Source organism: Heloderma suspectum, chromosome 3 (assembly GCF_057233095.1).
Source record: "Heloderma suspectum isolate Gila_16-S chromosome 3, 16-S_ref, whole genome shotgun sequence".
In the NCBI taxonomy this organism is placed as follows: domain Eukaryota; kingdom Metazoa; phylum Chordata; class Lepidosauria; order Squamata; family Helodermatidae; genus Heloderma; species Heloderma suspectum.
Genome location: NC_139460.1, coordinates 123,597,715 through 123,622,470, shown reverse-complemented (window position 1 = coordinate 123,622,470; position 24,756 = coordinate 123,597,715). Strand labels below are relative to the sequence as shown.

Sequence of the window (24,756 nt, the reverse complement as noted above, 5' to 3'; positions counted from 1 at the left end):
ATATATTTGCTTCATCTCCTTTAATTTTGCCTTTTTCTGAAATGTAACAGAGTTACTTAAAATTCACATCACCAGTTATTTGAAAGGGTTCTGTTTTCAAATACACAGACCCAGTTTGCAGGATCACTGCAGCTTAAACAAGCCATGGTGGCTTGTTTAAACTGCGGTGTGTGCTGGGCGCCATTTCCCTCATTACCCACCCAGGCACGGCTTGTCGTCTCATCCAAACTTGGGCGGCATGGCTTGTGTGAGGGGGAAAGCAACCCTCAAATAATCTAACAACAGGCCATGGGTTATTTGATGGTTGTTTCCCCCTCAAACAAGCCATGCCACCCAGGTTTGGACCCACAAGCTGTGCCTGGGCGGGTAATTAGGCGGATGGCGACTGGCATGCACCATGGCTTACACAAGTCACCGTGACTGGTTTAAGCTGTGGTGATCGTGCAAGAAACAGATTTTGTTTATCATTTAAGTGTAAAATGCTTTCCAATCTTTATTTTTATCAGTTAACCTCTCACAGAGGTAATCTTCATTCATGTCTTTTTTATTTTTTTACAGATGAGAAAAGCCAAGGCTACCTACAACCATTTAATGTCATATGGAAACAGTAGACACATGTCTGCACTGTTCGTATATGACTGTAATAAGTATCTTCAAGGAAATGTGTTACTTACTGATGTTTGATCCAATGAACTAGCCTTTTCCAATTCTGGAAGACTTGCAATTATTGTAGTTCTGTTGCCTTTTTCAGCAGCTAGGAGTTCTATGGTCAAACCATCACCTATCACATGCCAGCTTTTTACAGTCAGCTTGAAAAAGATAGGATAGCATTACTAATAATACTCATTATCATTTAAGAAAAATAAAGACAAAAAATTAATGTCTCTTACCTGAATTGGATTGCTGTTAATAACCGCAAAGAGAATGTTACTAGTTTCTGTGGCACTCAATATACCAAAATCTATTATCTGCTCATCAGGTTTTGGAGGCAATACAAAATACTAGAAAAACAAAAGAGCATTAACTGTATTAAGAAACTGATAGCTCATATACCTGCCATTGCAGGGACTCAGAGGTACTGTCACTTGTTCTAATATGTTGGTTCTTGCCCCTCAGTGCTGATCCTCTACAATATTTGGACGAGTAGCAAATAAGCACTGGAATTGCTGAGTTCACATCCATCTTTTAGATATTCAGCTTGCTAGTCACACAAAGTGCTAAGAGAAGCAGTCTGGGGTTAAAAGGTACAAGACAGGAGAACTACCAATTCTAAGTGAGTGGAGTAATCTCTTACCACACTCAAAATAATTTCCTGAACCCAAACTTCCCATTTATTGTATTTAGGGATTCAGGTTCTGGTTTGGGTTCAAGGCAACTGAGTGATTCTAGGTTCAAGGTTTATGAACCCACACCCACTCTACCTCTGAACAGGCTGAAATTGGGTTCAGGTTTAGTTCAACTTCCCGTTGAGACCATATTATGCAGAAATACAAAGAAACCCCATCCAACATATTTCATTTTTTAAAATCGGAAGTGATTTTCAAAGAGTGAGATACTTACATCTAAAAATCCAGTGTATGCTCTCACAGGTAGATGAAATTTAGAGGCATTGGTAATGAGCAAAATATTGTTATCAATATGAAGAGATGACAAGGAAGCCACAAAACAAAGTGTGAAAATATATCTGGATTCATTTGGTGGAATTAAAACTGGTTTGCTGAAGTTGTGGACCTAGTTTAATAAATATGATCCAAGTTAACAGTGAATACAATTTGTGTAACATTTAATAGTAATAAAATAGTGTCATACATAATTGGGCTTACTTTAAATATTGCTTTGATTTCTTCTGGTAGCATTATATCATGAATGAACACTGCGAAATTGAATCTGTTTGTTAAATAGATTGGTCTTTCCACGGAGTCAGCTGGACTGTCACGGATATGAAACAAAGTGGCTGCATGATCAAATCCTAAGTATCTATTCCAAAATAAGAAAATCAAGGTGGAGATTTGCAAAATCTTCTGTAATAAAAATAACACGTAACCTCTCCTCCACAAAACTAGTTAGGCAATCCATTGCAGAATAACCTCTTTCTGGATTGCTTACCCAATTTCATGAGCACCTTAATATGCCTGAATTAAGGAGCCACAGACTCATTCCTGCTTTCGGTTATCAGCAAGTCCAAATTCACCCAACCCAGATTCTCTCTCACTGCCTCATCAACATATACTGCCAAAACCAGCAACACAGTTCATTCAAATATATAACTATTTCCATGAGTGACTAAAACCAGAATTCAGAAATAAATCTGAAACTCCTTTTCTGACACCTGTTGGCAGCAATTTACCACTGTTGTGGTGATCATGTGCAACTGCCCTAGCACAGCCGTGTTTAAACACAAATATGTGGTATGAAGACCAAGTTTGGACTTCTCAGACTCCCCCTCAGTCTGGAGCTATAAGTAACAGGAGGAAAAACACAAAAGCCATGTACAGTCTTCATATAATAGCCCTATGTTGAACAAGATAGCTTTCATCCCTGTGATAGCAGGGACTCATTTGCCAGCATTTCTACTTGTTACAGACAGCTATAGAAGTGGCTAGTTACATGTCCAGAAAAAATTATACACAAGTTCATAAATGTAAGATAAGTTCCCTTAAAAGCAATGTAATGCAATCTTACCCATCTAATACTTCTGCCTGATATGGAATTTCAAGTTTTGAGTAACTCTTCTCTTTTGCTTTGACTGTTATTTTTCCTGAAAACTGTGGAGGTCGTTTTGCTTTTGATGCTGTATGTACATATATAAATAAAAACAGTGTTACTACACACACACACACACACACACACACACCTGACACACTATTTACTCTAGTAAAACTATCAGTGTTAAAGCTTTGGTTGAACAAGAACTATCATAATCCGTTTTGATTTCTTAACTGTTTTGTAACCAAGCTACTCAGCTATCATATCAGGATGCTGCTGCTTGGTTCTATGCAAAATGCTGCTTTAAGACATTAGCTATTTGCTGGGTTATGTGGCTTCAAGGAGGGTGGGAGGTACAGCAACACCCCTTCATTTAGCCAAAAAAAAGATTGAGCCTTCAGCAGAATGTCACCATGATACTCTATCCATTCTCACTGTGTGGGCACTGAATAAGAAGATTGAACACTTGGAGCTTCATAAAATTAACTAAAGTAGAAACAGAAAGACAAGGGAAAGTCTTTTCTCAATTGTACTATGTGTTTAAAATGGACCATGAAAGAGCCTAATACCTAGAAACTCTTAGTTTTGCTTCTTTGAGAACCTCATTCAGAGAACTACACTTCTAAACCATGCCCACAGCATTCTTGGATGGAAAATATAGGCATGTTCCAAGAAACCAATAGTTTTGTATCTGTGGTATGGGAGGTATCTCACATTTACTGTACTGTCATCTATATCAAAATCCCAGGGACATATTCCTGCAACACATTTTGGCATCCTTACAGGGTAAAAGTATCTATGTGAAGATTACCTGGCTACTGTCAGATTGTGACCCTTATGTTACACACAAAACAGCTTTGTTTGCCAAGGCTGCAAAACATATTTGTGCAATCACTCTGAATGCCATTGCAGTGGACTGTGGAGGTGATTCGTTAACTTGATTTCTGTTTACGTTCTGTTATTGCATGATTATTAAGTTATGTTGTTTGTAATGGCTATTAGTCAAATACAATAAAATGTTCTGACCCAATCTGAGCATATAATTTTCAAAACAGTCTTTTGTGTTCAATTGGAAGTGATTGGCATCACCACCACTTACCATCAAAACTAATACTTGCAACTTTGGTATATTTACTCTCAGAAGCCCGCAATGTTATTGGCTTGAAGTGTACTGTGACAGCTTCATTTTGTGGTGTGGGTCTAACACTCTGGAAAACAAACAGAAGTGTTACTTAGCCAAATATTTGCCAATAAACAGGCCAGACCATAGCAGTTATGTTTTCTTTCAAGTAATGATCTGAAAAGTGTATTGTAACAGTTACAAAAATGAGGAACTTGTCATCAGTACTACATTTAAGGAATGAGTGTTTGTTTTAAAAAACCATTCACAGAAGTAACACACAACTCCAATTCGAGCACATTTACTAGACTTGTTTCATTTTATCTTCCCAACTCTAGCTTGTCTTACTAGAAAAGGTGATGGTTTACTTGTTTTTGGCTAAAACACTTGTAGCCATCTGAAGAGAGCTAGACATTTCTAGAATACGGATAGAGTTGTGTTTATAAAATGCAATACAACTAAATATTAAGGGCTGCTCACAATACAACTGTAAAGCAAATATAAGGTCTTTTGGCACAGAAACAGAAGTTATAAATAGCTTTATGGTACTTTAATATAAATTGCATTCTTTTAATACTACACAGGCTTCAGTATAAAAGATTAGTAAAGTAAGAACTTTTTATGACTATAGTAATTGGCAACAATTCTATTAGTCTTGAAGGAGTTTAAGTTCTACAAGTATCTGGGTTAAATTTCTGCTAAATATAGTCTTGGCCTTTCCCATGACATTAGCATGAAGTCTCAAACAGATTTCTTCCTTGCTTCTAAACTGTGTGGGAACAAACTCCAGGAGACATATATCCCTGCTCCCCCACACACCTCACTGCCCCATGTTTACATGGAAATAGGAGGAAATCTTGTAGAATTCATTCAAGATATGCTTGATGGTATCTGACACTTCGCCAGTCCACTTTACATCTGGGAGAGTAGCAGTAATCAAAACACTAGGACTAGAGTGTGAACTCATATAGCCAATTTTATTTTATTTTATTCATTCATTTCATTTCATTTCTATACCGCCCAATAGCCGAAGCTCTCTTTTTTAGAAAGAATAAGGGCAAATTATTACTGAATTAGATTTTAAACCAACATAGTTCAGAGGCCATATGATTACCTGCTTAGTTGTTCAACAAATATCAACATTGTTATCAAAGAATGAAGAGGGAGGTCATCAAAGAGAGTTATTTACCTTTTTTTCTGCTACAGTGCTTGATAAGCATTAGCGATTCCACCTACTGTCGGTAATCTTTCTGTCATTAACCTAGCAATATAACTAAATAATTCCATCTTTTTCTCTACATTCTATAACCCAGAGAATGGACAACAGGCCAGACCCAGGAGTAATGAAAGGTTCATTAAGGCTATAATCTCCTCATAGAAAGGGAGCAGATGTAGGATAGTGCCCCTTTCTAAAGCTTATGTGAGGATGTATGCTATGGACCAATTCACACATCACGATAAGCCATCATGAAAATAAGCTACTGGGGTTGGTTGGTTGTTCACTAATCCATGTTACTCCCAACAGATGATCATATGCTCTAAGGCTTGTCATGGCTTGTTTCCCCTTTAGTCCGCTTGCCCGCTCCTGGCACATATCCCATGGTACTTTGCAGCACAACCTCAGCAATCTAGTTCGCTACACTGCTAATGAATGCATTTGTACTCATTATCAAAGCAGACAGTTTTTGGTAGTATTTCCCCCCTACCTTTGGGGAGATTGGTGTGAATTTAACTTTTTTAAAGAAAAACCTTTTGGGGAGATTTGCAGAAATCTGCTAAAACACAGTCACTACTCTGCTTTAGCACAGTAGCTACTGCGCTAAAATGGAGTAGTTACTGTGCTTTAGCAGATTTGTGTAAATCTTCCCGAAATTAAAATCAATAACGTTACATTTGTGCAAATCTCCCTGAAGATAGGGAAAAGATAACATTAAATTTACACAATTCTTCCCAAAGGTGTGAGGGGGAAGGTGTCACTGTCTAGGGAGGTGACAAAATGGAGGAGAAAATTGACTAGTGTCATTTGAAGATGTAACAGAGAGGGGATATCATTAGTGACATCGCGAGGAGAGGCCAGCAGGGTTTTTTGCCACTCTTGCCAGCCAGCTTTCTCGCCGTTTTACATAACCGACGCTGAAGCAATTCTGCCGGGTTCAGACATCACAACCAACTACCCTAAACAACCCTACAACAAAGTATGGGTTTTCAGGGTGGCTTGTTTGTGAAAGAACAACTCACGGTGGAAAAGCTGCAGTGCATGCTGGTGAACATTTTAAATATTCAACCCCCAACCGTGTGTGTGTGTGTGTGTGTGTGTGTGTGTGTGTGTTTGCCATGTCATCTGAACCCGGAATGTAGGGGTTGTTTAATGCTCAAACAACCCCTGCTGCCCAGGTTTGGATGACACAGCAAACCATGGCAAACCCCTGCCGAGTGCGAAATATTCAAAGTGGCCGCCAGCACGCACCGCAATCCACTATGGTTTGAATAAGACACCATGGGCTGCAGTGATCATGCGAACCCAGTCAATAGCTCACTCCGTTAGTACTGTTGACAGGTTAGAGAGGGAGAACGCTGCAGAGGACATGGGTTGTTTCCAATGTAAGTCTAACTTTCAATGGGTCTACTTCATTTCAATGGGTCTACTTTAAGCAGGAATAACTTTGGATACAGCCTGTAGTGTCTTTAAGATACTAAGAGCAGCCATAATCTCATCACAGATAACCAGTGACTATCATTACTCCATGTGTAGGTAAAGGCAAAACAAAGCTATGTTACAAGAGATTAAATTAAAAGATACATTTAAGAAATATAGTAGATACAAGCACAGTGCTAGACTGGGTGAGAAGAGAAGGTGACTAAAGTAACAGAACTTAAGTTTTGACACCACTCATATTATTTTATATGTATAGAAAAATGAAAAGTATGGGGGAATTTTAAATGAAAAAGTACTTACCGTTATTGGCACATCCTTTGTTCCTGAATTCAACAAGTGTAGATTTAAAACTTTTGGCAGATCTATTGAAATCCAATAGAAGGGTTTTCAGGCTCAAATGACCAAAAAGGAATTTGGTTAAGTAATGCAGGTAGCAGGTTAATTATTCTACTTAAGAACTGCTGCCAATTTATTTAACTGACCCAGTTAGAAATGAAAATCATTAATTTGTAAACAGACTTGAAGAAATCCTGTATATTTTTTGTCTGTTGTATGATCAGTAATGATGACTAGATAAACTGAAAACACTTTCTGAAAAGGCTAAAACTTTGGTCCCCTCTTTTCAACCAATGATTCAGAGTGACATACACATATACAAAATAAATTTAGATTTAAATAAATACAACTCAGGAACAGTTGGGAAGAAAGGAGATGGTTCTCATTCCATTTCTTTTTTCATGGCCATATGTTATGTATTGTTTGATAACACTGTTTTTATGACTCTTCACAGCTAGATGCTGTATATCAGCTACTATCACCAAATAAACCAGCCAAACATTATGGTTCTGATTTAAAGCACTCCAGTGCTGAGCTCCAGCATAAGCAAGCTTTCCCACCAATGTCAATCTCTGTATGTGCATTGGGGATACATGAAGTGCTCTACCTCTTGCACTGAAGTTATTCATGTGCAAGACCTTCTTATATACATTTATGCCCCATGCATTATGGGGCTGCTGGGCTCAGCTGCGAAACTATAGAAGGATGCCAACTATGTAGACCAAGAATGCAAAACCATATCCAAGTGGGGGGCTGAATTACACCCCCCACCAGGCCCTCACTGTGCCTGATGCTGCCAATGGGTGTGGCCATGCCCACTGCCATCATCCTCTCCTAACCCGCCCTGGTCAGCTGGCCCTCCCAACTCCAGGCGAGTCCCCAACCATCTGCATCCCCATTGATAGCTTCCATCTCAGATTGGAAATAACAGCAAGGTTCCTCCATCAGGTGGGGCTGACAGGCCAAGCCCCACCCTTTGGAAGAACCCAAGGAGGTATAACAGACTTCCACTTACAACACAGCTCACAAATTATTAAAATACATAACATTTACAGTGTATGGTGAGTTCTTAAAAACTGTGGTTTATTCCTAGAGAAGAACTTGGCCCCTGTCCACAATCATTTGGAAGTCGTACAGTGGGATGGTGCTCATTAGAAACCCATTTTATATCTCCAGAATTCATGCACTTCATTTTACTTTAAATAATATCTCTAAAGCCACATACCCTGGGCAGAACTAGGTAAAGCATGGATATATTTGATGGCCTCCAGTTCTTTACATGCAAAGTCTGAGGAACAAAATGAAATGCATTCCTTTCAAAAAGATCTCTCTACCCAGTTTGAAATGATGGCATATTCAAATATAAGGCTTACCTTGGGTTCTTAATGTACCAAAATCTAGCATTTCTGTTGATGAATAAATTCCAGGGGCTTTAAGAGAGTTGAAAACAAAGTGAGTATTTCTCTCTACTGCAGTTGACAAATACAAGGAACAAATTAAAAATTACATTTTTACAAACCTGTTGTGACTTCTACCTCTACTGGAAGAATAATGAATTCTGTGCTATCTGAGGCATTTGTTTTTATTCGAATAAAGGCTGTGTAATTATCTGCTTCCCTTGAAGAAAAACTGGCTCTCATAACTCCTTTAGTTTCATAGGGAGGAATTTCCTATTGGAATAGAATTGTGGAAAATCATAAAGTCAATACAATAAAAGGTCAACAAAGCCATTTAAAATGCAATAGAAATATGAAGTATAATGTTGATGTTTTCAAGGTAATGAATGAGCTAAATACTGAGATGGAAGAAAGTTTCTCAACCAGATGAAAAAACAATAACCATCAAATGAAAAGCCTCGAATCAGCACTTGTGGATTATTCAGAGTATGGCTAATTCTGTTAACAATATAATTATTAGAAGAAATACATTTAATAATATAACCAGTATTTTATATAAACATATACAACCCAATTTGGTATTAATAACATAGAAACTTGCAGATATTTCAGTTTGTGCCATTCCCACCCCCCACCCCAAACAGACAAAGTCATACTTTTTTCCCACCCCTATGCTAGGGATGTACGAAAATCACTTACCTGTTCGCAGATTATGTTTATGGTGGGGGGGAGGCGTTCCGTCCCTCCCCCCGGAATCCTGGACGGGGGGGGAGGCGCTCTGTTCCTCCCCCCCGGAATCCTCCGCGGCCGGCTGTGCTCCGCGGCAGCTCTGCGGAGCAGCCGGCCAGGCCCAGCCAGGCCAGAGCCGTCTGCAGCCGGATTTTCGGCCACGGAGGGCTCTGAGGAAAAAACACAAAAAACCGCGTACGCAAAAGGCGGCTACGGCCGCCACCATTTGCGTTCCTTATTTTTGACGTCTTAATCTATGTAAATATTTACGTAGACTAAGACGGCGAAAATAAGGGGAACGCAAATAGCGTAGCGGACGCTATTTGCGTTCCCCTTATTTTCGCCATCTTAGTCGACATAATTATTTACGTAGACTAAGACGGCCCAAAATAAGGAACGCAAATGGTGGCGGACGTAGCCGCCATTTGCGTACGCCTTTTTTTTTTTTTTTGCCCAGTCGTTTTAGGCTACGTAAATTTTTACGTAGCCTAAAACGTATGGGTAAAAAAAAAAAGAAAAGGTGTGCGCTAATGGCAGCGGCTGTAGCCGCCGCCATTTGCGTATGCCCCCTTTTTTTTTTTACCCAGACATTTTAGGCTACGTAAAAACTTACGTAGTCTATCACGTGTGTGTAAAAAAAAACAAACTGCAAATGGCGGTGGCGGCAGCTGGTGAGAAGTCCAGCTGCTGCAGGCGCCAGAGACGCCACCGCCCGGAAGATCCGCCCCAGGTAAGTCTCGTCCCGGGGGGATCCGCGTGGGGGGCGGCAGGCCGTTCCGCCACAGATTTCGGGGGGCCGAATGCACTGGCATTCGGCCTCCCCGAGATCCGTGGCGGAATTCTCTGCCATCCCTATCCTATGCATTCAAAATTTCTGGAAATCCTACCTTTAATTCCACTAAAGAGACCAAGACTTAATAATGCTAATCTAGCAAAATGTCAGTCATTATGGTGGGGATGAGATGGAAGACTGCAGAAGCCCTACAGAAATTCTAAGTCATCTTTGTTGCCTATTCAACAAAGATGCTTTATGACATAACTCTGGGTCTCTTGTAGTGAACGCCAGTGCCAGATGATACTCTGCTCTGTGAAAGCTTATGCCACAATACATGTGTTAGAATTTAAAGGTGCCACAGGTTTTTGGTGCAACAAACTAACAATATGGTATGAATCAACTAGCATTTGTATCACTCACCCATAATTTTCTTGTACCTCCTTGCTGGCCAGTTGGAAGCTCTAGGTGGAGATCACCTCCACTTGAATACATTTCTACCACCTGCAAGAATAGCCAAAAAATTAAATTACAGTTTAATTATTGTTAAACTTAGAAGCCAAGGTCAAACTAGATGTACTGAAATAGCTGCAGGTTTACAGAAGGATTCTTCATGACAGAAGATGGGAAATCATGCAGAAGCCCCATCAGACTGCTACAAAGATTTCCTGCTTTTGAAGTGAGGAGCCATCAATAAAGTAAAGAATTTTTCATCTTAGTACCAACACTGTCTCTGTATTCTCTTCTGCATAAGTATTAACAACATTTCAAATTTTATCTCAGCATATCAAAGTTTACGGGCTAAATTTGGGTGCCAGTTAAAGACCTATTCATTTGTGCAGGCATTGGGTGTACAGGCAACTGCTCTATTTGTCTTTTGATTGAGTGAGTGTATTGTTGGTTTTACTGTATTTCATTACATATTTGTGATTTTAGTAATGGGACACGTTCACACAGCACGCTAACCCATCATGGCTGACTAGCCAAGCACTGTGCGTTGTTTTGCCAACAATCCATAATGTGTGGTTTGTGTCCCCAACAGAGGATCAGGAACACCACCCACAGTGTGTGGCTTGTTTCCCCCGCCCCGACCTCCCCCTCAGTACTCCAGCTGGCTTCACCAGGCATCCCAGGGGACTTGGCGGCAGAACCTGTCTTGTCTGCCGCCAAGCTCCTGTCCGTGCTCTGACTGTGACCCTGATCTTGGTTGGAGCCCATCTGAATGTAAGTATGTGGCCCTTTCCCTATGCCAGTGGCAGCCCCAGATCCCACCAAGCACCCCATCCCCGCTGTGACCATGATTCCAATTGCGGCTGGAGCACCCCTTTGTATTTTATATTATTTTTGGCTAGGAAAAAAAATTTCCCGCATTTTCCCAGCCCAGTTTTATGTGCGCAAATGGCACCTTTATTATTATTTTTTAATTAAATTGGTTATTTGCAGTTGTGCACTTGTGCTTGTCTTGGGGACTCTTAGCAGGGCACTCCCAAGGTTCAGAGCAATGCACTGAACCATAGGAATACCCCTGTTAGGGGGGTGATCTACACCCCATTTCCCCACCTATCAGATGTGCAAGGCTCTCAAAACAGCCTTGCTACAGTGCAATCTTGACTGTTGCTTTGAATCTTTGACATATAAGGGAGCAGCCAAGGCAAGCCCCTATATTTTGGATACCCACAGTTGCACAAATACGCAACTGTGAATAACTGAATTTTTAAAATTAAAATAAAAATGCCATTTGCATGCATAAAATGGAGCTGGGGAAAATGCATTTTTACCCAGCTCAGTTTTTGTGTAGCAGCAGCAGCAACAACAGGGCTCCAGTCATAATTGGGGATGGGGGAGGGGCTTGATGGGAGCCAGGGGGGCCAGCAGCAGCCCACCCAAAGTACCATTTGGGCCTTTTGGAGGGGCTGCTGCTGACAAGGGGAAAGGGGCACTGTCAGTGGCTTGGCTGCAATCACAAAAACAATCGCAGCCATGTTGGGAAGAATGGCAGGGGTTTCTGCCGCTTTTGCTGAGCAGCTTGCTGCCCAATGCCCTTTACCCACAATGGGTTGGCATGTCTGGGTTCAAACAACATGCCATAGCATTGTGGGTAAAACAACTCCTACATCAGACCACGGGATATCAGGGGCTTGTTTGGGAAAAACAAAACACACTGATAAAACCGGTGCAGTCATGATATTAATGTTGTTTATGTGACTGTGCTTCATATAGGTTGTTAGCTGCCCTGGACCCTTTGTGAGGAGGAGTGGGATATAAAATCAATCAAACAAACAAAAAAACGCAGCCTTACATGAGCAGACTTCCATTCATGTAATCGGAGTTTCCCTTCCTTCCACCTGAAGATGTCCATGTGCCCCCCCAACCTGTTCTGGAGCAATACCATCTGCAGATTTCGGGGGCATGTGGAGGGCTGCAGGAGGGAACAGGAATTCAATCCACCAGTTGTGTCAGTTCTGCTGGCAGAAGGACACCATTCAGTACAACACTATCAATATCCTACACCTTGGAACCAAAAGCTCTTCAAACAATTAACAATATAAAACACAGTTCCATTAAATTCCCTTACTATTCAGATATGTACAGCTTTTAAACTTTTAACAGGTCCACTAATTTTTTTTTAAATCAGCTGAACATTTGAAGTTTGTGCATTTGCCAAGTCAGTCCTTACAATGTGAACATAACTTCTCAAAATATTCAGTTCTTACTACTACTACTTTTAATATTAAACCATGATTTTTTTACAAGTAGTTGTAACTATGAAAATGCTACTTACCTGCAAAGGCTCACTGTGGGGGTTATGAATATTTATTATAGGAGAAAAACTGCTATTTACAGGAACTTTTGCCCCAATAAAAGGGCGCAGTCTGTAGGGATTTGGTATACCTACGCCAAACACCTGTTTAAGACAAAAACAGGTTAAAAAACCCCTTTAGTATATGTTTTTATCTTCTCCTTTCCACCCTTAAAGCGTACACAATTCTTGATGGCAAAGAAACTAAATCTTTCCCAACCTGAGGTTTACCTTTGAAAAAATTATTTAATTTTAAATAATATTTTAAGTAAAATATTTAATTGCTTCAGGCTACAAGGTAGCTTATTTTCCTGCCTCTCACCATCTGTACAAGTGACAACTATGGACCAAGCTTCTCTCAAAACACAATTCTTGTCTTTAGAACTTTTAGATTTAGAACTTATTTTTACAACAGAGAAACAATTTAAACTTGTGCCATCTTCCCACCCCCAATCCCCAAAATTTAGAACACTGCAATTATTCAATCACTATGATTATGCACATGAAGGTAAGTATTACCAAAATGCCTTCCCAAGAGTTTTTGATCATTCTTTTATATACAGTAAAAAATTGATAATCCTTGTTCTTTAAAAAACAAACAAAACTACTTTGCTGTGTAAATATTCCTCTTTCCCTTATATTTTTGATATTGTGAAATGCTTAAAATCAATCTATTGATTGCAACTGGATTATCAACTTACGAATCAATCGCTATTACTATATCACGTAAAACAAACAGAAGTTAAAGATGCATTTTAATAGTGAGAAGTGATTTACTGTTGTCCTAGCTCAACTGAGAAATTGAAAGTTAGTATCTGACTGCTGGCTTGTTCATTTCCAAGTTATAGGATGACAAACATAGAATACTGAAATACTTTTCGTACTCACAAATGCTCAAAACATGCATAATTTAGTGGCGCTTTTTGTTAGTATCTTATAGCATCAAATTGTCTAAGCATATAACAGCGGAATGACATCTTACTCCAGGACTACTTCCCACTCATATTGAACAGAATCTGAAATATGAGTTCATCATATATGGCTCTTGGCTTCAGCTGAAAGGGTAGAGAAATATGCTAAACTATGAAGCGGTCATACGTTGTTCAGATTCGTGCTGAGTGCAGATGTAATCGCTTATGAAGTGTTACAGTGGCATTTCCTCTTACCTGGTAAGTAAATACCCCATGATTAGATGTGTTAATAAATAAAGTATTTTCAACGTTTCCCACCATTCTTGCAAGAAAAACTACATCAAATGATGTGTTCCCTCCTGGTAGGATTTTCTGAAAAATCAACATCAGACATAACATTAAATGCTATTAATCTGAAAAGTGTAGTATTTGAATGATACAGTGTGAGATTCAAAAGGAAACTGATATGTGAAAACTGTCAAAACACCATTGAATAAAGCAAACCACACGATATAGCAGTTTGCTGAACTGTACCTGAAGTCTTCCCTTTGGGAATTTCAACTAAAATATTGACAAAACTAGCATTAAAAAACTCAGTTTTTTATATATGACCGACTAACTTTCACTCTAATATCTTCAAAGTAGGGTCACTTCCATTATTGTCTATCTCTTATCTGATATTTTGATATTTTATTGTTACGAAACATTACGAAGTACAACATGCAGAGATTTCTTTGGTTGAACATTTCAGCAATATTTACAAGATGTGAAAGGTCCGAGAACCACTTACTGTGCAGCTTACTAAGGACATTGGCCCAAGTCTCTAGAACCCCATAAACAGCTGACTCTTACAAACTACTGCTATAACTAATCATCCTCAATTGGCCCGAATTCCCCAAAGCATTCATTGCCCAGAGCATGACCCCGCCCAGAAGAAAAGGAATGCCCTCTAAACTCATGACTGAACAGACACTTCCTTAAGCTGGCCATCTACCCCTTCTTTAAATGCTCTACAACACCCATATTCACTTGAATCTATGAACACACGATAATCATCAATTTATACCCATAACCAAGGATTTGTTCTTGGTATGCAGTTGCAGGTGATGATAGCAGGGTTCTTTTGTGCAAAGCTGTATTTAAGTTATGTCTTAGTTCTTGGAAATTGGAGCTTCTTTCTGTCCAACAAGCCCTGAACGTTCTGCCACTTCCTCCTGTCAGGACAGAAGCCTTGTCCACAATACAGACAATAAAATTATCTCCTTCTGAAATCTCTGCTTCTGCTTCCTGGAAACCTGATTTCCAGTTAACTCCTTCCTTGTTTCTGTGTGCAGTTTCATGAACCAGGTTTAGAGGAGTTGGGTCCCAAGGCTTATGAGATTCAGGTAACTGGCCTTTGTTTCAGAATCAATGTTATATAAATTCTCCCTCTATTTCAGTACAGTTTCCTATCTTAGCTACTATGTTCCTATAAGCATATACCCAGAATCTGACTGTCCAGATGGAAAATTGCTGTTTGAGGTCTGAAGGGGTAAAAGGCACAAAAGTAATGCAAATGACAATTCATGTCAAGACACCTCTGCACAGGGTGCTACCTGCATAATATGCACTGGGTGTCCTAATGGTGTCATAAAGTGGCAGCTAGGATTGCAGTAAGGGCAGCATAGCTGTAGTCTGGGTTTTCATAAATTTACACTTCACTTTTAGGACAGATAAAAGAAATGCCTTCTTCACACAGGGAATTCACCATCAAAGATGTAAATGAACAAATGTGGACAGCTTTAAAAGTAGAATGGACAAATTAATGGAGGATAAGGCTATCAGTGGCTACTAGGGATGATGGCTATATATCATCTCCAGTATCAGAGGCTGTATGCCAGTTGCTGGGGAACTTGACAGAGAGTGCTGTTTCACCCACATCCTGCCTGTGGGCTACCCATAGGCATTTAGTTTCCCACCATGCATACAAAACACTGGACAAGATAGGCCTTTGGTCTGATCCAGCACAACTATATTCTTATATTCACGCAGTTGTGATTCTCATGAAGCAGTTCAAAAGGAAGACATCACTGGGGAAGACAGACTCTCTGTCTATAGGCCAAGGCCTGTGTCAAATGGGACCAATGAGTAAATTGATATTGCAAGCTTTGGCCCATGCTAGGCAAAATCCAGTCATCATAATCACCTTTGGAGACTGGACATCACCTTTACCTCCTCCTCAGAGGTTATTTTTATTTATTTATTGCATTTATATCCTGCCTTTTTTCCTCTTTGCGAGGAACCCAAGGTGGCTTACATGATCCTCCTCCTCTCCGTTTTATCCTCACAACAACAACCCTGTGAGGTAGACGGGACTGAGAGTGTGTGACTGGCCCAAAGTCACCCAGTGAGCTTCCACGGCCAAGTGGGGAGTAGAACCCAATCTCCTGGCTCCTAGTCGAATACTCTCACCAGTACACCACACTGACTCTCCACACCACACTGGTTGAGATATACTTGGCTGTGAAGAAGCTGTGAAGAAGCATCTAGGTAGTGATGCAGGCCAGTACTGGTCCACAGTAGTACTTAAAAGCCTCTGTGTTGTCACAGAATGGTCCCAAGCAGTTTGGGAGAATTTCGCTCAGTTGGAACTGGTGTAATATTAAGGTTTTTATGGTATTTTGTGCTTGATCTGCATGTAAGGAACTTTCATATTAAAAAGATATTATATTAAGCAAGACTTAGTAACAGCTCTTGACAAAATGATAGAAGTATTCTCAAAAACAAAACTGAGGAAATCCCAACTGCTTTCAAATTCTTAATTTTCAAAGAAACAATATTTCAAGTGATGTGAACTGGCTGTCTTGGTTGTTCCACTGTCCTTATACAAAAATGGCTGTATTGAATCTACTAACTGAAACAGTCTCCTAAATTTGCCCATCAAAGTAATATATGTATGTCCCGAATTTTCCTCCATCTACTCTTACTAAGGAAGTTGTAGAACTCCGCAGGTTACCTAACCAAAGGGTAAGGCAGAAAGCTGACTTGGATTTAAGTTCAGAATATGCAGTCCATTTGCTGTATCAACACCATTTTTATTTATACAGTTTCAAGTTTTAAGTCATGATGAAAAATTCCCAGAGTAAGAGACTTCATTAAATGTGCCAATCGCTTTAGGAAAGATGTGTGGTCAGATACATCCTCCATTGGGACCTAGGTAGGAATCTGAGTTACAAACTTTCCATACTCCCTCCTCCATTCCCCCCAAATCTCTTGGATTTTAAGCTTCGAAGGTTCTTTCAAGAACACAATACACACCTTGGCTAATTAAACATGTTTCTAACAGCAGACAAAGAGGAACAGCAATGATAATCTCAACTTTCACTTAAAACCAGTCGTCACTCTGATAGTTGAGGAAAGACAAATCACTAGTTAAATACACTTTGCTGCTATTTGATTTAGTAAGCTCATTGTAAGATGCAGCCTTATTTGTAGCTCTTATGTAATTTAGGCACTTAGCTAGTATGCTAAAAAAAAGAGTACTTAAGAATGCTGTAGAAACAATGCTAAATAGGTTATTTTGGCAGTTCTTTAAAAGCATGCATAAAAATGGCAGAGTCCCATACAAAAAGGTTGCAACAAGTTATTGACAGCTACTTAGGAATACATGGGCAATCATCAGGTTTCATGATCACAGGGGGAAACCCCACACTAGGGGTGTTTCCCCTGCCCCCACACATGCCACTCACACGCCTGGCATTTGCTTAATTACCCGCGCCACATCATGGGTTGCTGTGTGTGCAGCACAGTAGGGGTAGCTTCTAACCCACCCCTCAATCCTACTATAAACCATGATTTGTGGGGTGGGTTAGAAGCCACCCCCACCATGCTGCGCACCAGATTCGGATGACATGGCAACCTGTGATGTGACGTGGGTAATTACGCATGCCAGGCATGTGCGGAGGCAAGGAAAACTACCTGTTTTCTGCACTTTTGGGAACACCCACGTATGTATTACAGGTGATGCCAACATTTAATGATAATGGTCATAATCATTTTTATAGTATAAAAGGTATTCTATACCAGGTAGATCCAGCTAGAACATTGTGGACAGAACTTTCTTAACATAAATAAAAACTGAGGTAAGATTAAGAAGCAAATATATCATATGGTCACTTTAACCGTAAGCACTGGCCTCAAAGTCATGAGAAAAGTGGAAACAGAAGACAAAGAGGTGACAGATACATGCATGTAGGGAGTGTAATAAATGCATGTAGGGAGTGTATCAAAGCAGCAGGCTCTGTCCCCAAACTACATGCCTTTATTAGAATACCCAAAGAGAGCTCCCACATGTATAACTGTATATATATAAGGCTCAGTGTGATTGAGAAATGCAGGTTGCTTACCTGTAACTGTAGTTCTTCGAGTGGTCATCTGTGCATTCACACATATGGGCTCTGCACCTGTGCTGAGCCTCCTTCAGGAAACTTCTAAAGCTGAGAAATGCTTTTGGCAGGAACCCCCTCCCCAACGTCTAGTGTGCATGTACCAGCGGGTTCCCACCCATTCCCTCAGTTCCTTGAGACCAACTAGCGTGGCCTCAAATCTGAGGGAAAAATCACACCAACATTGGTACCAACATCAAAGTCGACACCAAAGTGGAGACGGTGGGTGGGTTGTGTGAATGCACAGATAACCACTGAAAAAACTACAGTTATAGCTAAGCAACCTGCATTTCTCCTTTGTGGTCTTTGTGCATCACACACAATTATGGGCAATTAACAAGCTCTCTTACCAGCGGTGGGTAGGTGTCTCACAAGACCGACAACAGCACAGCTCACCCCAAAGCAGTCAGAACGAGGTCACTGCTTTACATAAATCCAACAATGGCACACCTTTGCCGAAGGCTGTAGATGTGGCAACTCCTCGCATGGAATGTGCCTGAAAATGAAATGGACGCTCCAAGCCCGATACATCATGAGCTAAACCGATAGTCTGCTCAAGCCACAAGGAGAGCCTTTGAGAAGAGACAGGGAGACCCTTCTTGGGACCACAGTAACATAAGAAAAGTCGCTGCTTCTTATGGAAAGAAGCCATTCCAGGTCAGAAGAAGGATCCAGGAAAAAAGTCGGGAGTGAGATGGATTGGTTGACATGGAAATCAGAGACTACCTTCGGTAAAAAGCCAATGTCTGGCCTCAGGTCAACCTAATCCTTATGAAAGATCATGTAGGGGTGATCAACTTGTAAGGCACAAATCTCACTAAAACATCTGGAGGATGTGATGGCAACCAGAAAGGCCACTTTCCACGACAGCAACCAAAGATCCATTGTGGCCAGAGGTTCAAAGGGCTTTGAGAGAAGGGCGTGCAAAACAACAGAAAGACTCCACTGAGATACTATAGTTCTCACTGGAGGAGCCAAATTCTTTAAGCCCTGCAGAAACTGATGAGTAGTAGGGTGAGTGAACAAAAGAAAACCTTGAACTTGTCCTCTATAAAAGAAAGAGCTGCTAAGTAGACCTTTATGGACAAAAACCTTTCTGAAACAAATAATGCAAAAACCAAATAACATTTTCAATCGATCCCTTAAGTGGATTGAAACCATGCAGACCAGCAAACTTTGAAAACAACAACCCCTTAGCCGCATAGGAGTGATGTGTAGCTGGCTTCTTAGCCACGTCCAAAACCACTTGGACTTCCAACGGGAGTCTAACATCGGTACTCACTGCTGAATCCTCCAGGCCATGAGTTTCAAGGTGTCGAGATCTGAATGTTGGATCCTGCCTTGATGCACAGATATTGGATCTAAGGATTGTGGAAGATGTAGGAACTGTCTTTTGGACACATGCAGCAGGGCTGCAACCCATGACTGCCTTGGCCACCAAGGAGCAATGAAGATGTAGTCCATCCCGTTGTGTGCTAGTTTTTTGGAGCACTCTCGAGAGAAGGGGAAATGGACGGAATAGGTCAAACAGTTCCCCGTGCCATCGAAGCTGAAAAGTGTCGCCCAAAGACAATTGGCTGATCCCCGCTCTCATGCAGAATCTCTTGCAGATTGCATTTGATGGGGTGGCGAACAAGTCCGTTGTGGGCCAGCCATTTCATGAAGAGACAATGCAGGATGGAGGTGGACATCTGCCATTCATGGGACAGTTTCTACAACCAGCTCAGATTGCTGGAGAAGACAATGTTTTGGCAGACAAGGTGAAGAGCACCATGTCCCAATGGAGTGCCCACTGGAATACATCCATTGTAAGATTCACAAGCTCGGACGAATGCGTGCCCCCTTGTTTCTTGATGTGCCACAACACTGCTATATTGTTGGTCAGGATTTGCACATGCCTTCCTCAAAGGTACGTTTTGAATGCACGCATTGCCTTCCAAAGGGCAAGAAATTCCAGGTAGTTTATCTTTTCCGCTGCAGACCAGGTTCCCTGTATCCAAAGTGGACCACAGTGAGTTCCCCATGCTGAAAGTGAAGTTGTCAATACCTGTGTAGGGGATGCTTGGACGAAAGGAACACCCCGACAGACATTGCGCAGTTGCATCCACCACAGGAGGGAATGTGCTACAAAGTCTGGAATCCTTAGGCAACAACGCTGTGTCGGTGGTGGAGTCAAAGTTTCAGAGAAGCCAGTTCTGTAGCAGTTGCATCCAAAGCCTCGCTCAATGAACAACTGTGACTGTTGCCGCCATATGTCCCAGGAGTGTTTGCACAGCGTTAATGGTGACTAACCACTGAAAGTAAAGAGTCTCTGCAAGGGCAATCAATTGCTCTTGCCACTCTGGTGGAAGGTAAGTGCAAGCAACTGTTGAATCTGGCAATGCCCCTATAAATTGGACCGTTGTTTTGGCTTCAAAGTTGACTTTTCCCTGTTCACATACAGGCCTAAGGGTCCCAGAAGGTTCCGAACAATCTTGATGGCACAAAAAAGGGAATCTTCGGAGTCCGAGACAGGGAGCCAATCATCCAGGTGAGGATAGACTTTGATGCCTTGAAGGTACGCACACGCAACCACTATGTACTTTGTAAAGGCTCTCGGGGCAGTTGCCAGACTGAAGGGCAGGACTTGATACTGGAACATCTGGGTACCGATGATGAAATGAAAGTACTTCTGGTGAGCCTCTGCAATCACTGTGTAGAAATATGTGTCCTTCAGGTCTATGGCCACAACACCTTTCTGAAGAAAAGGAAGGATCAAAGCCAGCATGATCATTCTGAATTTTCTGGGAGTAATAAACTTGTTCAAATTCCTCAAGTCCATAATCTGGCAGTGGCTTCCATCCCACTTTGGTATGGTAAAATACCAGGAGAAGCTGTCCTTCGTTTGGTATGGAAGAACTCTTTGAATTGCTCCCTTCTGGAGCAGGGTGGTCGTTTCCAAGAGGAGGGCTGGTGACAGAGGGTTGACGCAAACAACACCCAACTGGGAAAGAGTACGAAACTCTATCATGTAACTCTGACTGACTATATTTAACACCCAGCTGTCCTTTGTTATTATTCTCCAGGTTGGCAGGAACCGAGCCAGAATGGACCCGAAGAAAGGTTGGCTGGAGAGGCTGGGAATGGCAAACACTGGGAAGTCAAAGTTGCCACTTAGAAAAGTCCGTCCTTCCACGACCCTGGCAATACTTTGAAGAAGGAGTGGTCTGCTTCTGCTGCTGCTGAGGAAGGTAGTAACGATGGTAATGATCAAACTGCTGCTTGGTCATATGCGGTTGATGGAAGAACCACCTGCGCAACTTGTACTGTTGCTGTGGCGGTTGAGGACCCAAACCCATCTTTCGGGCAGTTGTCTTTGCCTTTTGAACACAGTCCATTCGTTCATCAGTTTTGGCATTAAAGAGCCCTTCACCATCAAAAGGCAAATCTTCAATTTGCGATCAGGCCTCAGGAGTTAAGCCCGCAGACTGCAACCAAGCATGCCTCTGGAGAGCGATCACACCCAACACTTATTTAGCGTTACATTCAGCTTCATGATGGGAATTATTAATTTGCTGCCTGGACAACTTGACAGCTTTCACGTGAAAAACTCTGCCAAGATCCCTTTGGTTGTCTGGGAGATAAGTGCAAAGACAGTCCATTTTCTCCCATAAGAACAGCTGGTATCTGGCCATCATGGCCTGATAGTTCGCCACACAGTGACCAAGAGCTGCAGATGAATACAACTGTCTCCCTAACAGATCCAATCTTCTACCCTCCTTGTCAACGGGCGAGGCATGAACCTCTGTGACCACCCTTGTGCTGATTCCACAATGATAGAACTCAGTTGTGGATGGGAATATAAAAATGCCACGTCTTTCTCTTGTACACGGTACAGGGTTTTGGGCCACTTGGATGTCAGTGCCATGGAAGACGGGGCCTTCCATGATTGCTGAACTGTTTGAAGAAGGATTAGGAGGAAGGGGCCCACTACCGGTTTCAACAATTCAGTATGGACTGCATCAAAAACTGGGTCCTTGACATGCTGTTCCGGATGCTGCACATCACTACCCAACGAATGGGCCATTCTGCTAACCTGGACCGGGTCCCTCCTTGTTTGTTCACATAGCCCTTCCCTACCACACTGTCTGTTCTGATTAGGATGTCTTGTGACTCTAGCTATGGCGCTAGGTGTCTCAGTGCAAGGCAGATGGCCCTCAGTTCCAGTAGACTGATGCTGAGGTGAGATCCCTCCTTGGTCCACAGGCCCTGGGTCTGTCGGTCCTTGCAAACAGTGCCCTATCCTGTGCGGCAAGCATCTGTGGTTAGAGTGGTAAACGTCGGAGTCTGGATGAGAACACCCTCTGCGAAGTTGGGTGGGTGTGACCACCAGGCCAGGGAGCGAGAGACTTCCACTGGGAGCGGTACCACTGGGTTGTGGTTGCACACTATTTCTGTCTGGAAGGCCAGGAGGAATGACTGTAGGGGCCTTGCATGCAATCTTGCCCACTGGATGGTCTCCTGGCATGAAACCATCATGCCCAGCAGCTTTGCCAGTTCTCTGAGACAGAACTTCTTCTTGGGCTGGATTCAGGCCACCAGCCTGCTTACTGCAGACTGTCTGTCTGGTGACAGAGTCAAGGCATCTTCAGTTGTGTCCAAGGTCACCCCCAGGTGGTGCAGGGACTGTGAGGGTGACAGGGAGTGCTTCTTCTCATTGATGATGAACCCCAGGGACTGTAGAGTTGCAAGAGTGTCGCAGGTGTCCTGCATATACTGCTCCCATGTTGGTGAGCAGATCAGGATATCATCCAAATAGGGGTGCAGGTGGATTCCCTTTGACCTCAGGTGGGCCACTGGGGCCAGGACCTTTGTGAACACTCTTGGAGCTGTGGCTAGGCCAAACGTAAGGGCTTTGAATTGGAATTGTTTTGTTCCGTAGCTGAAGCGTAGGAACTTGCGGTGAAATGGTTGGATGGGGATGTGCAAGTAGGCCTCTGACAGATCCACCCATGTTAAGAAGTCCCCTCTTTGGAGGCTCTTCTTTATGGACTTGAGCGTCTCCATTCGGAACTTCTGTTTCCTCAGGGATACTTTCTGCATACCAAGCATGTGCTCTACCACCGAGTTACAGCTCTTCCTATTGCTGGATACTGACAACTGACAAACAAAACAGCCTCAGATTTGTTTCTCTGCAACCATGTGAACCCACTTTTCTCAAAGGCTTCAGTGAGAAGGAGAAAAACTAACCCTCTTGTCTGTTTATATAAAGTCAAATACAGTTCAGAACTTCTCTTGCCCACTGAAGAGCATTCTTTTTAAGAATTCCCCAAGATATGCTCTGGGTGGATTACAGAAGAGAAAGAAAGAAGAGCATAGGGGAGGGAAGAAGAAAAGAAGAATGGTGATTGGAAATGTGTGTGGGGGGTGGGGGTGGAGAGAGAATTCTCTAAGCCAAGTGGCTCCTTTCAAAGAGGCAGTACTTCAGAGGAATTTAGGAGGCTGTGGAGGGTTTGTAAAGATTGCACATACTTAAATTAACTCTATGAGGTGAGGTGGCTGAGGGCTTTTTCTAGCTTTTTAAAAACCATAATACCTATTTAAAAGCCTCAGCAGTTCCTTGATCATGATGCCACATAGTCCTAACTCTCCTTTTGGAATAATTTGAGTCCTACAGCTATTTAGGAGACATTAAAGCGGAGGGGGAGAAAGACGTTTGTGGAGGCAGATTGCATCCTTTGCTGTAGTGAAGCTACTAAACTTCTGCAGAAGCCAACGGTTCCAGTTTGGGGCAGTAAAATCAGATGCTGTGTGAAATACCAGTATTTCACATTGAGCTCTTTCTTCCCTTCCTTCTCCCTCTTCAAAATTTCATCACAAGCAAGCTCCCAACAGTGGGCATGCAAGAGCAGAAAAGTAGTGGGAGAGAGGTTTTTTGCACTTCAAAAAAACCCTACACCAGAGATTAGGGATAGTGACCTCCAAATGGCCACCTTAAACACCTTCTGATTAGGATCTCTAATCCCCTGTGTGGCTTGACAGTTTTTACTTTTTGTTTTGGTCTTTGAGAAAAGGAAACTTTATGCATGGCTAGCACAAAAGCCATGGGACCTAACTGTGAAATTTGGCAGGTTCAGTCAGCTCTACAGAGGCTGCCAGTTCTCCAAATTTCATGTATTTATCATACAAACTAAAAACGTTACGGCCGTTTCTGTTTTCCAATGCAAGTCAATGGGAAAATGTAAAAAAAAAGAAGGCAATTAGGACAGCTCAAAAGATCCAGGGCACAGTTCAAAAAAGATCCGGGACCCATGCCCAGGTGGGTCCTTATGTAACAATGCCCCTGATCCTTGCTCTCTGTGCAAAAGCCTCGGAGAAGCTGCCTCCCACCACGAGGCAGGAAGTCAAACTGGCGAGCTTGGGGGTGGTCCCACCTCCTCCAGAAGATCAAGTTGGAGGCTGCCTTCCAGGCCTGGAGGCAGGGCCTTCCCCATAATGGCTGGCCTCCTGCATTCGGTGGGAAAATTAAACATGTCCTCCGAAGGAGACGCTCCCTCCTGCATCCCCATGACATCATCTGGAGAAGGAACCGAAGGTGAAACGGAGGAATACGAGGAAGAATCAGACTAGTAATCATACGCAGAGTTATGAGGCAAAGATGGTCTAGAAGCCAGGACAGATGGAGGATTAGTTTGCACCACAGGTGAAGGAGGCACCTGAGTCAGCTTGACCAATGTTGTCTGGCTCTGTAGTAAGGATGATGAGTGGGCACAGCACAGCACAGGTGGAGGTGGAACAAAATAATCTCCTGCAGGGGAATGAGAGTGAGTCACCGATGGCTAGGATGGCTGAGGATAGTACCGAAGTTGCCCTGGGGTATCTTACGCAATCATAGTAATACTCTTGATCCTGAGAACAATGCCAAT

At 42.1% G+C, this 24,756-nt stretch overlaps 1 protein-coding gene across 4 annotated transcripts in view; it reads right to left on the bottom strand.

The window, feature by feature from the left end:
* The window catches only part of TMEM131 (transmembrane protein 131), a 115,735-nt gene that overhangs the window by 36,877 nt on the left and 54,102 nt on the right, over positions 1-24,756 (bottom strand). The window contains exons 6-18 of one of the 4 annotated variants that reach the window (XM_084844392.1): positions 13,683-13,799; positions 12,499-12,621; positions 12,016-12,135; positions 10,140-10,220; positions 8,338-8,488; positions 8,192-8,248; positions 6,783-6,844; positions 3,806-3,914; positions 2,683-2,791; positions 1,824-1,977; positions 1,561-1,731; positions 891-1,001; positions 675-809 (exon numbers count right to left, since the gene is read on the bottom strand). In XM_084844392.1, the coding sequence (XP_084700518.1) occupies positions 675-809; positions 891-1,001; positions 1,561-1,731; positions 1,824-1,977; positions 2,683-2,791; positions 3,806-3,914; positions 6,783-6,844; positions 8,192-8,248; positions 8,338-8,488; positions 10,140-10,220; positions 12,016-12,135; positions 12,499-12,621; positions 13,683-13,799 (1,500 nt within the window). Of the gene's footprint in view, positions 1-674; positions 810-890; positions 1,002-1,560; positions 1,732-1,823; positions 1,978-2,682; positions 2,792-3,805; positions 3,915-6,782; positions 6,845-8,191; positions 8,249-8,337; positions 8,489-10,139; positions 10,221-12,015; positions 12,207-12,498; positions 12,622-13,682; positions 13,800-24,756 lie in introns of those variants that run through there. The other 3 variants (XM_084844395.1, XM_084844394.1, XM_084844396.1) reach the window with 3 other exon arrangements.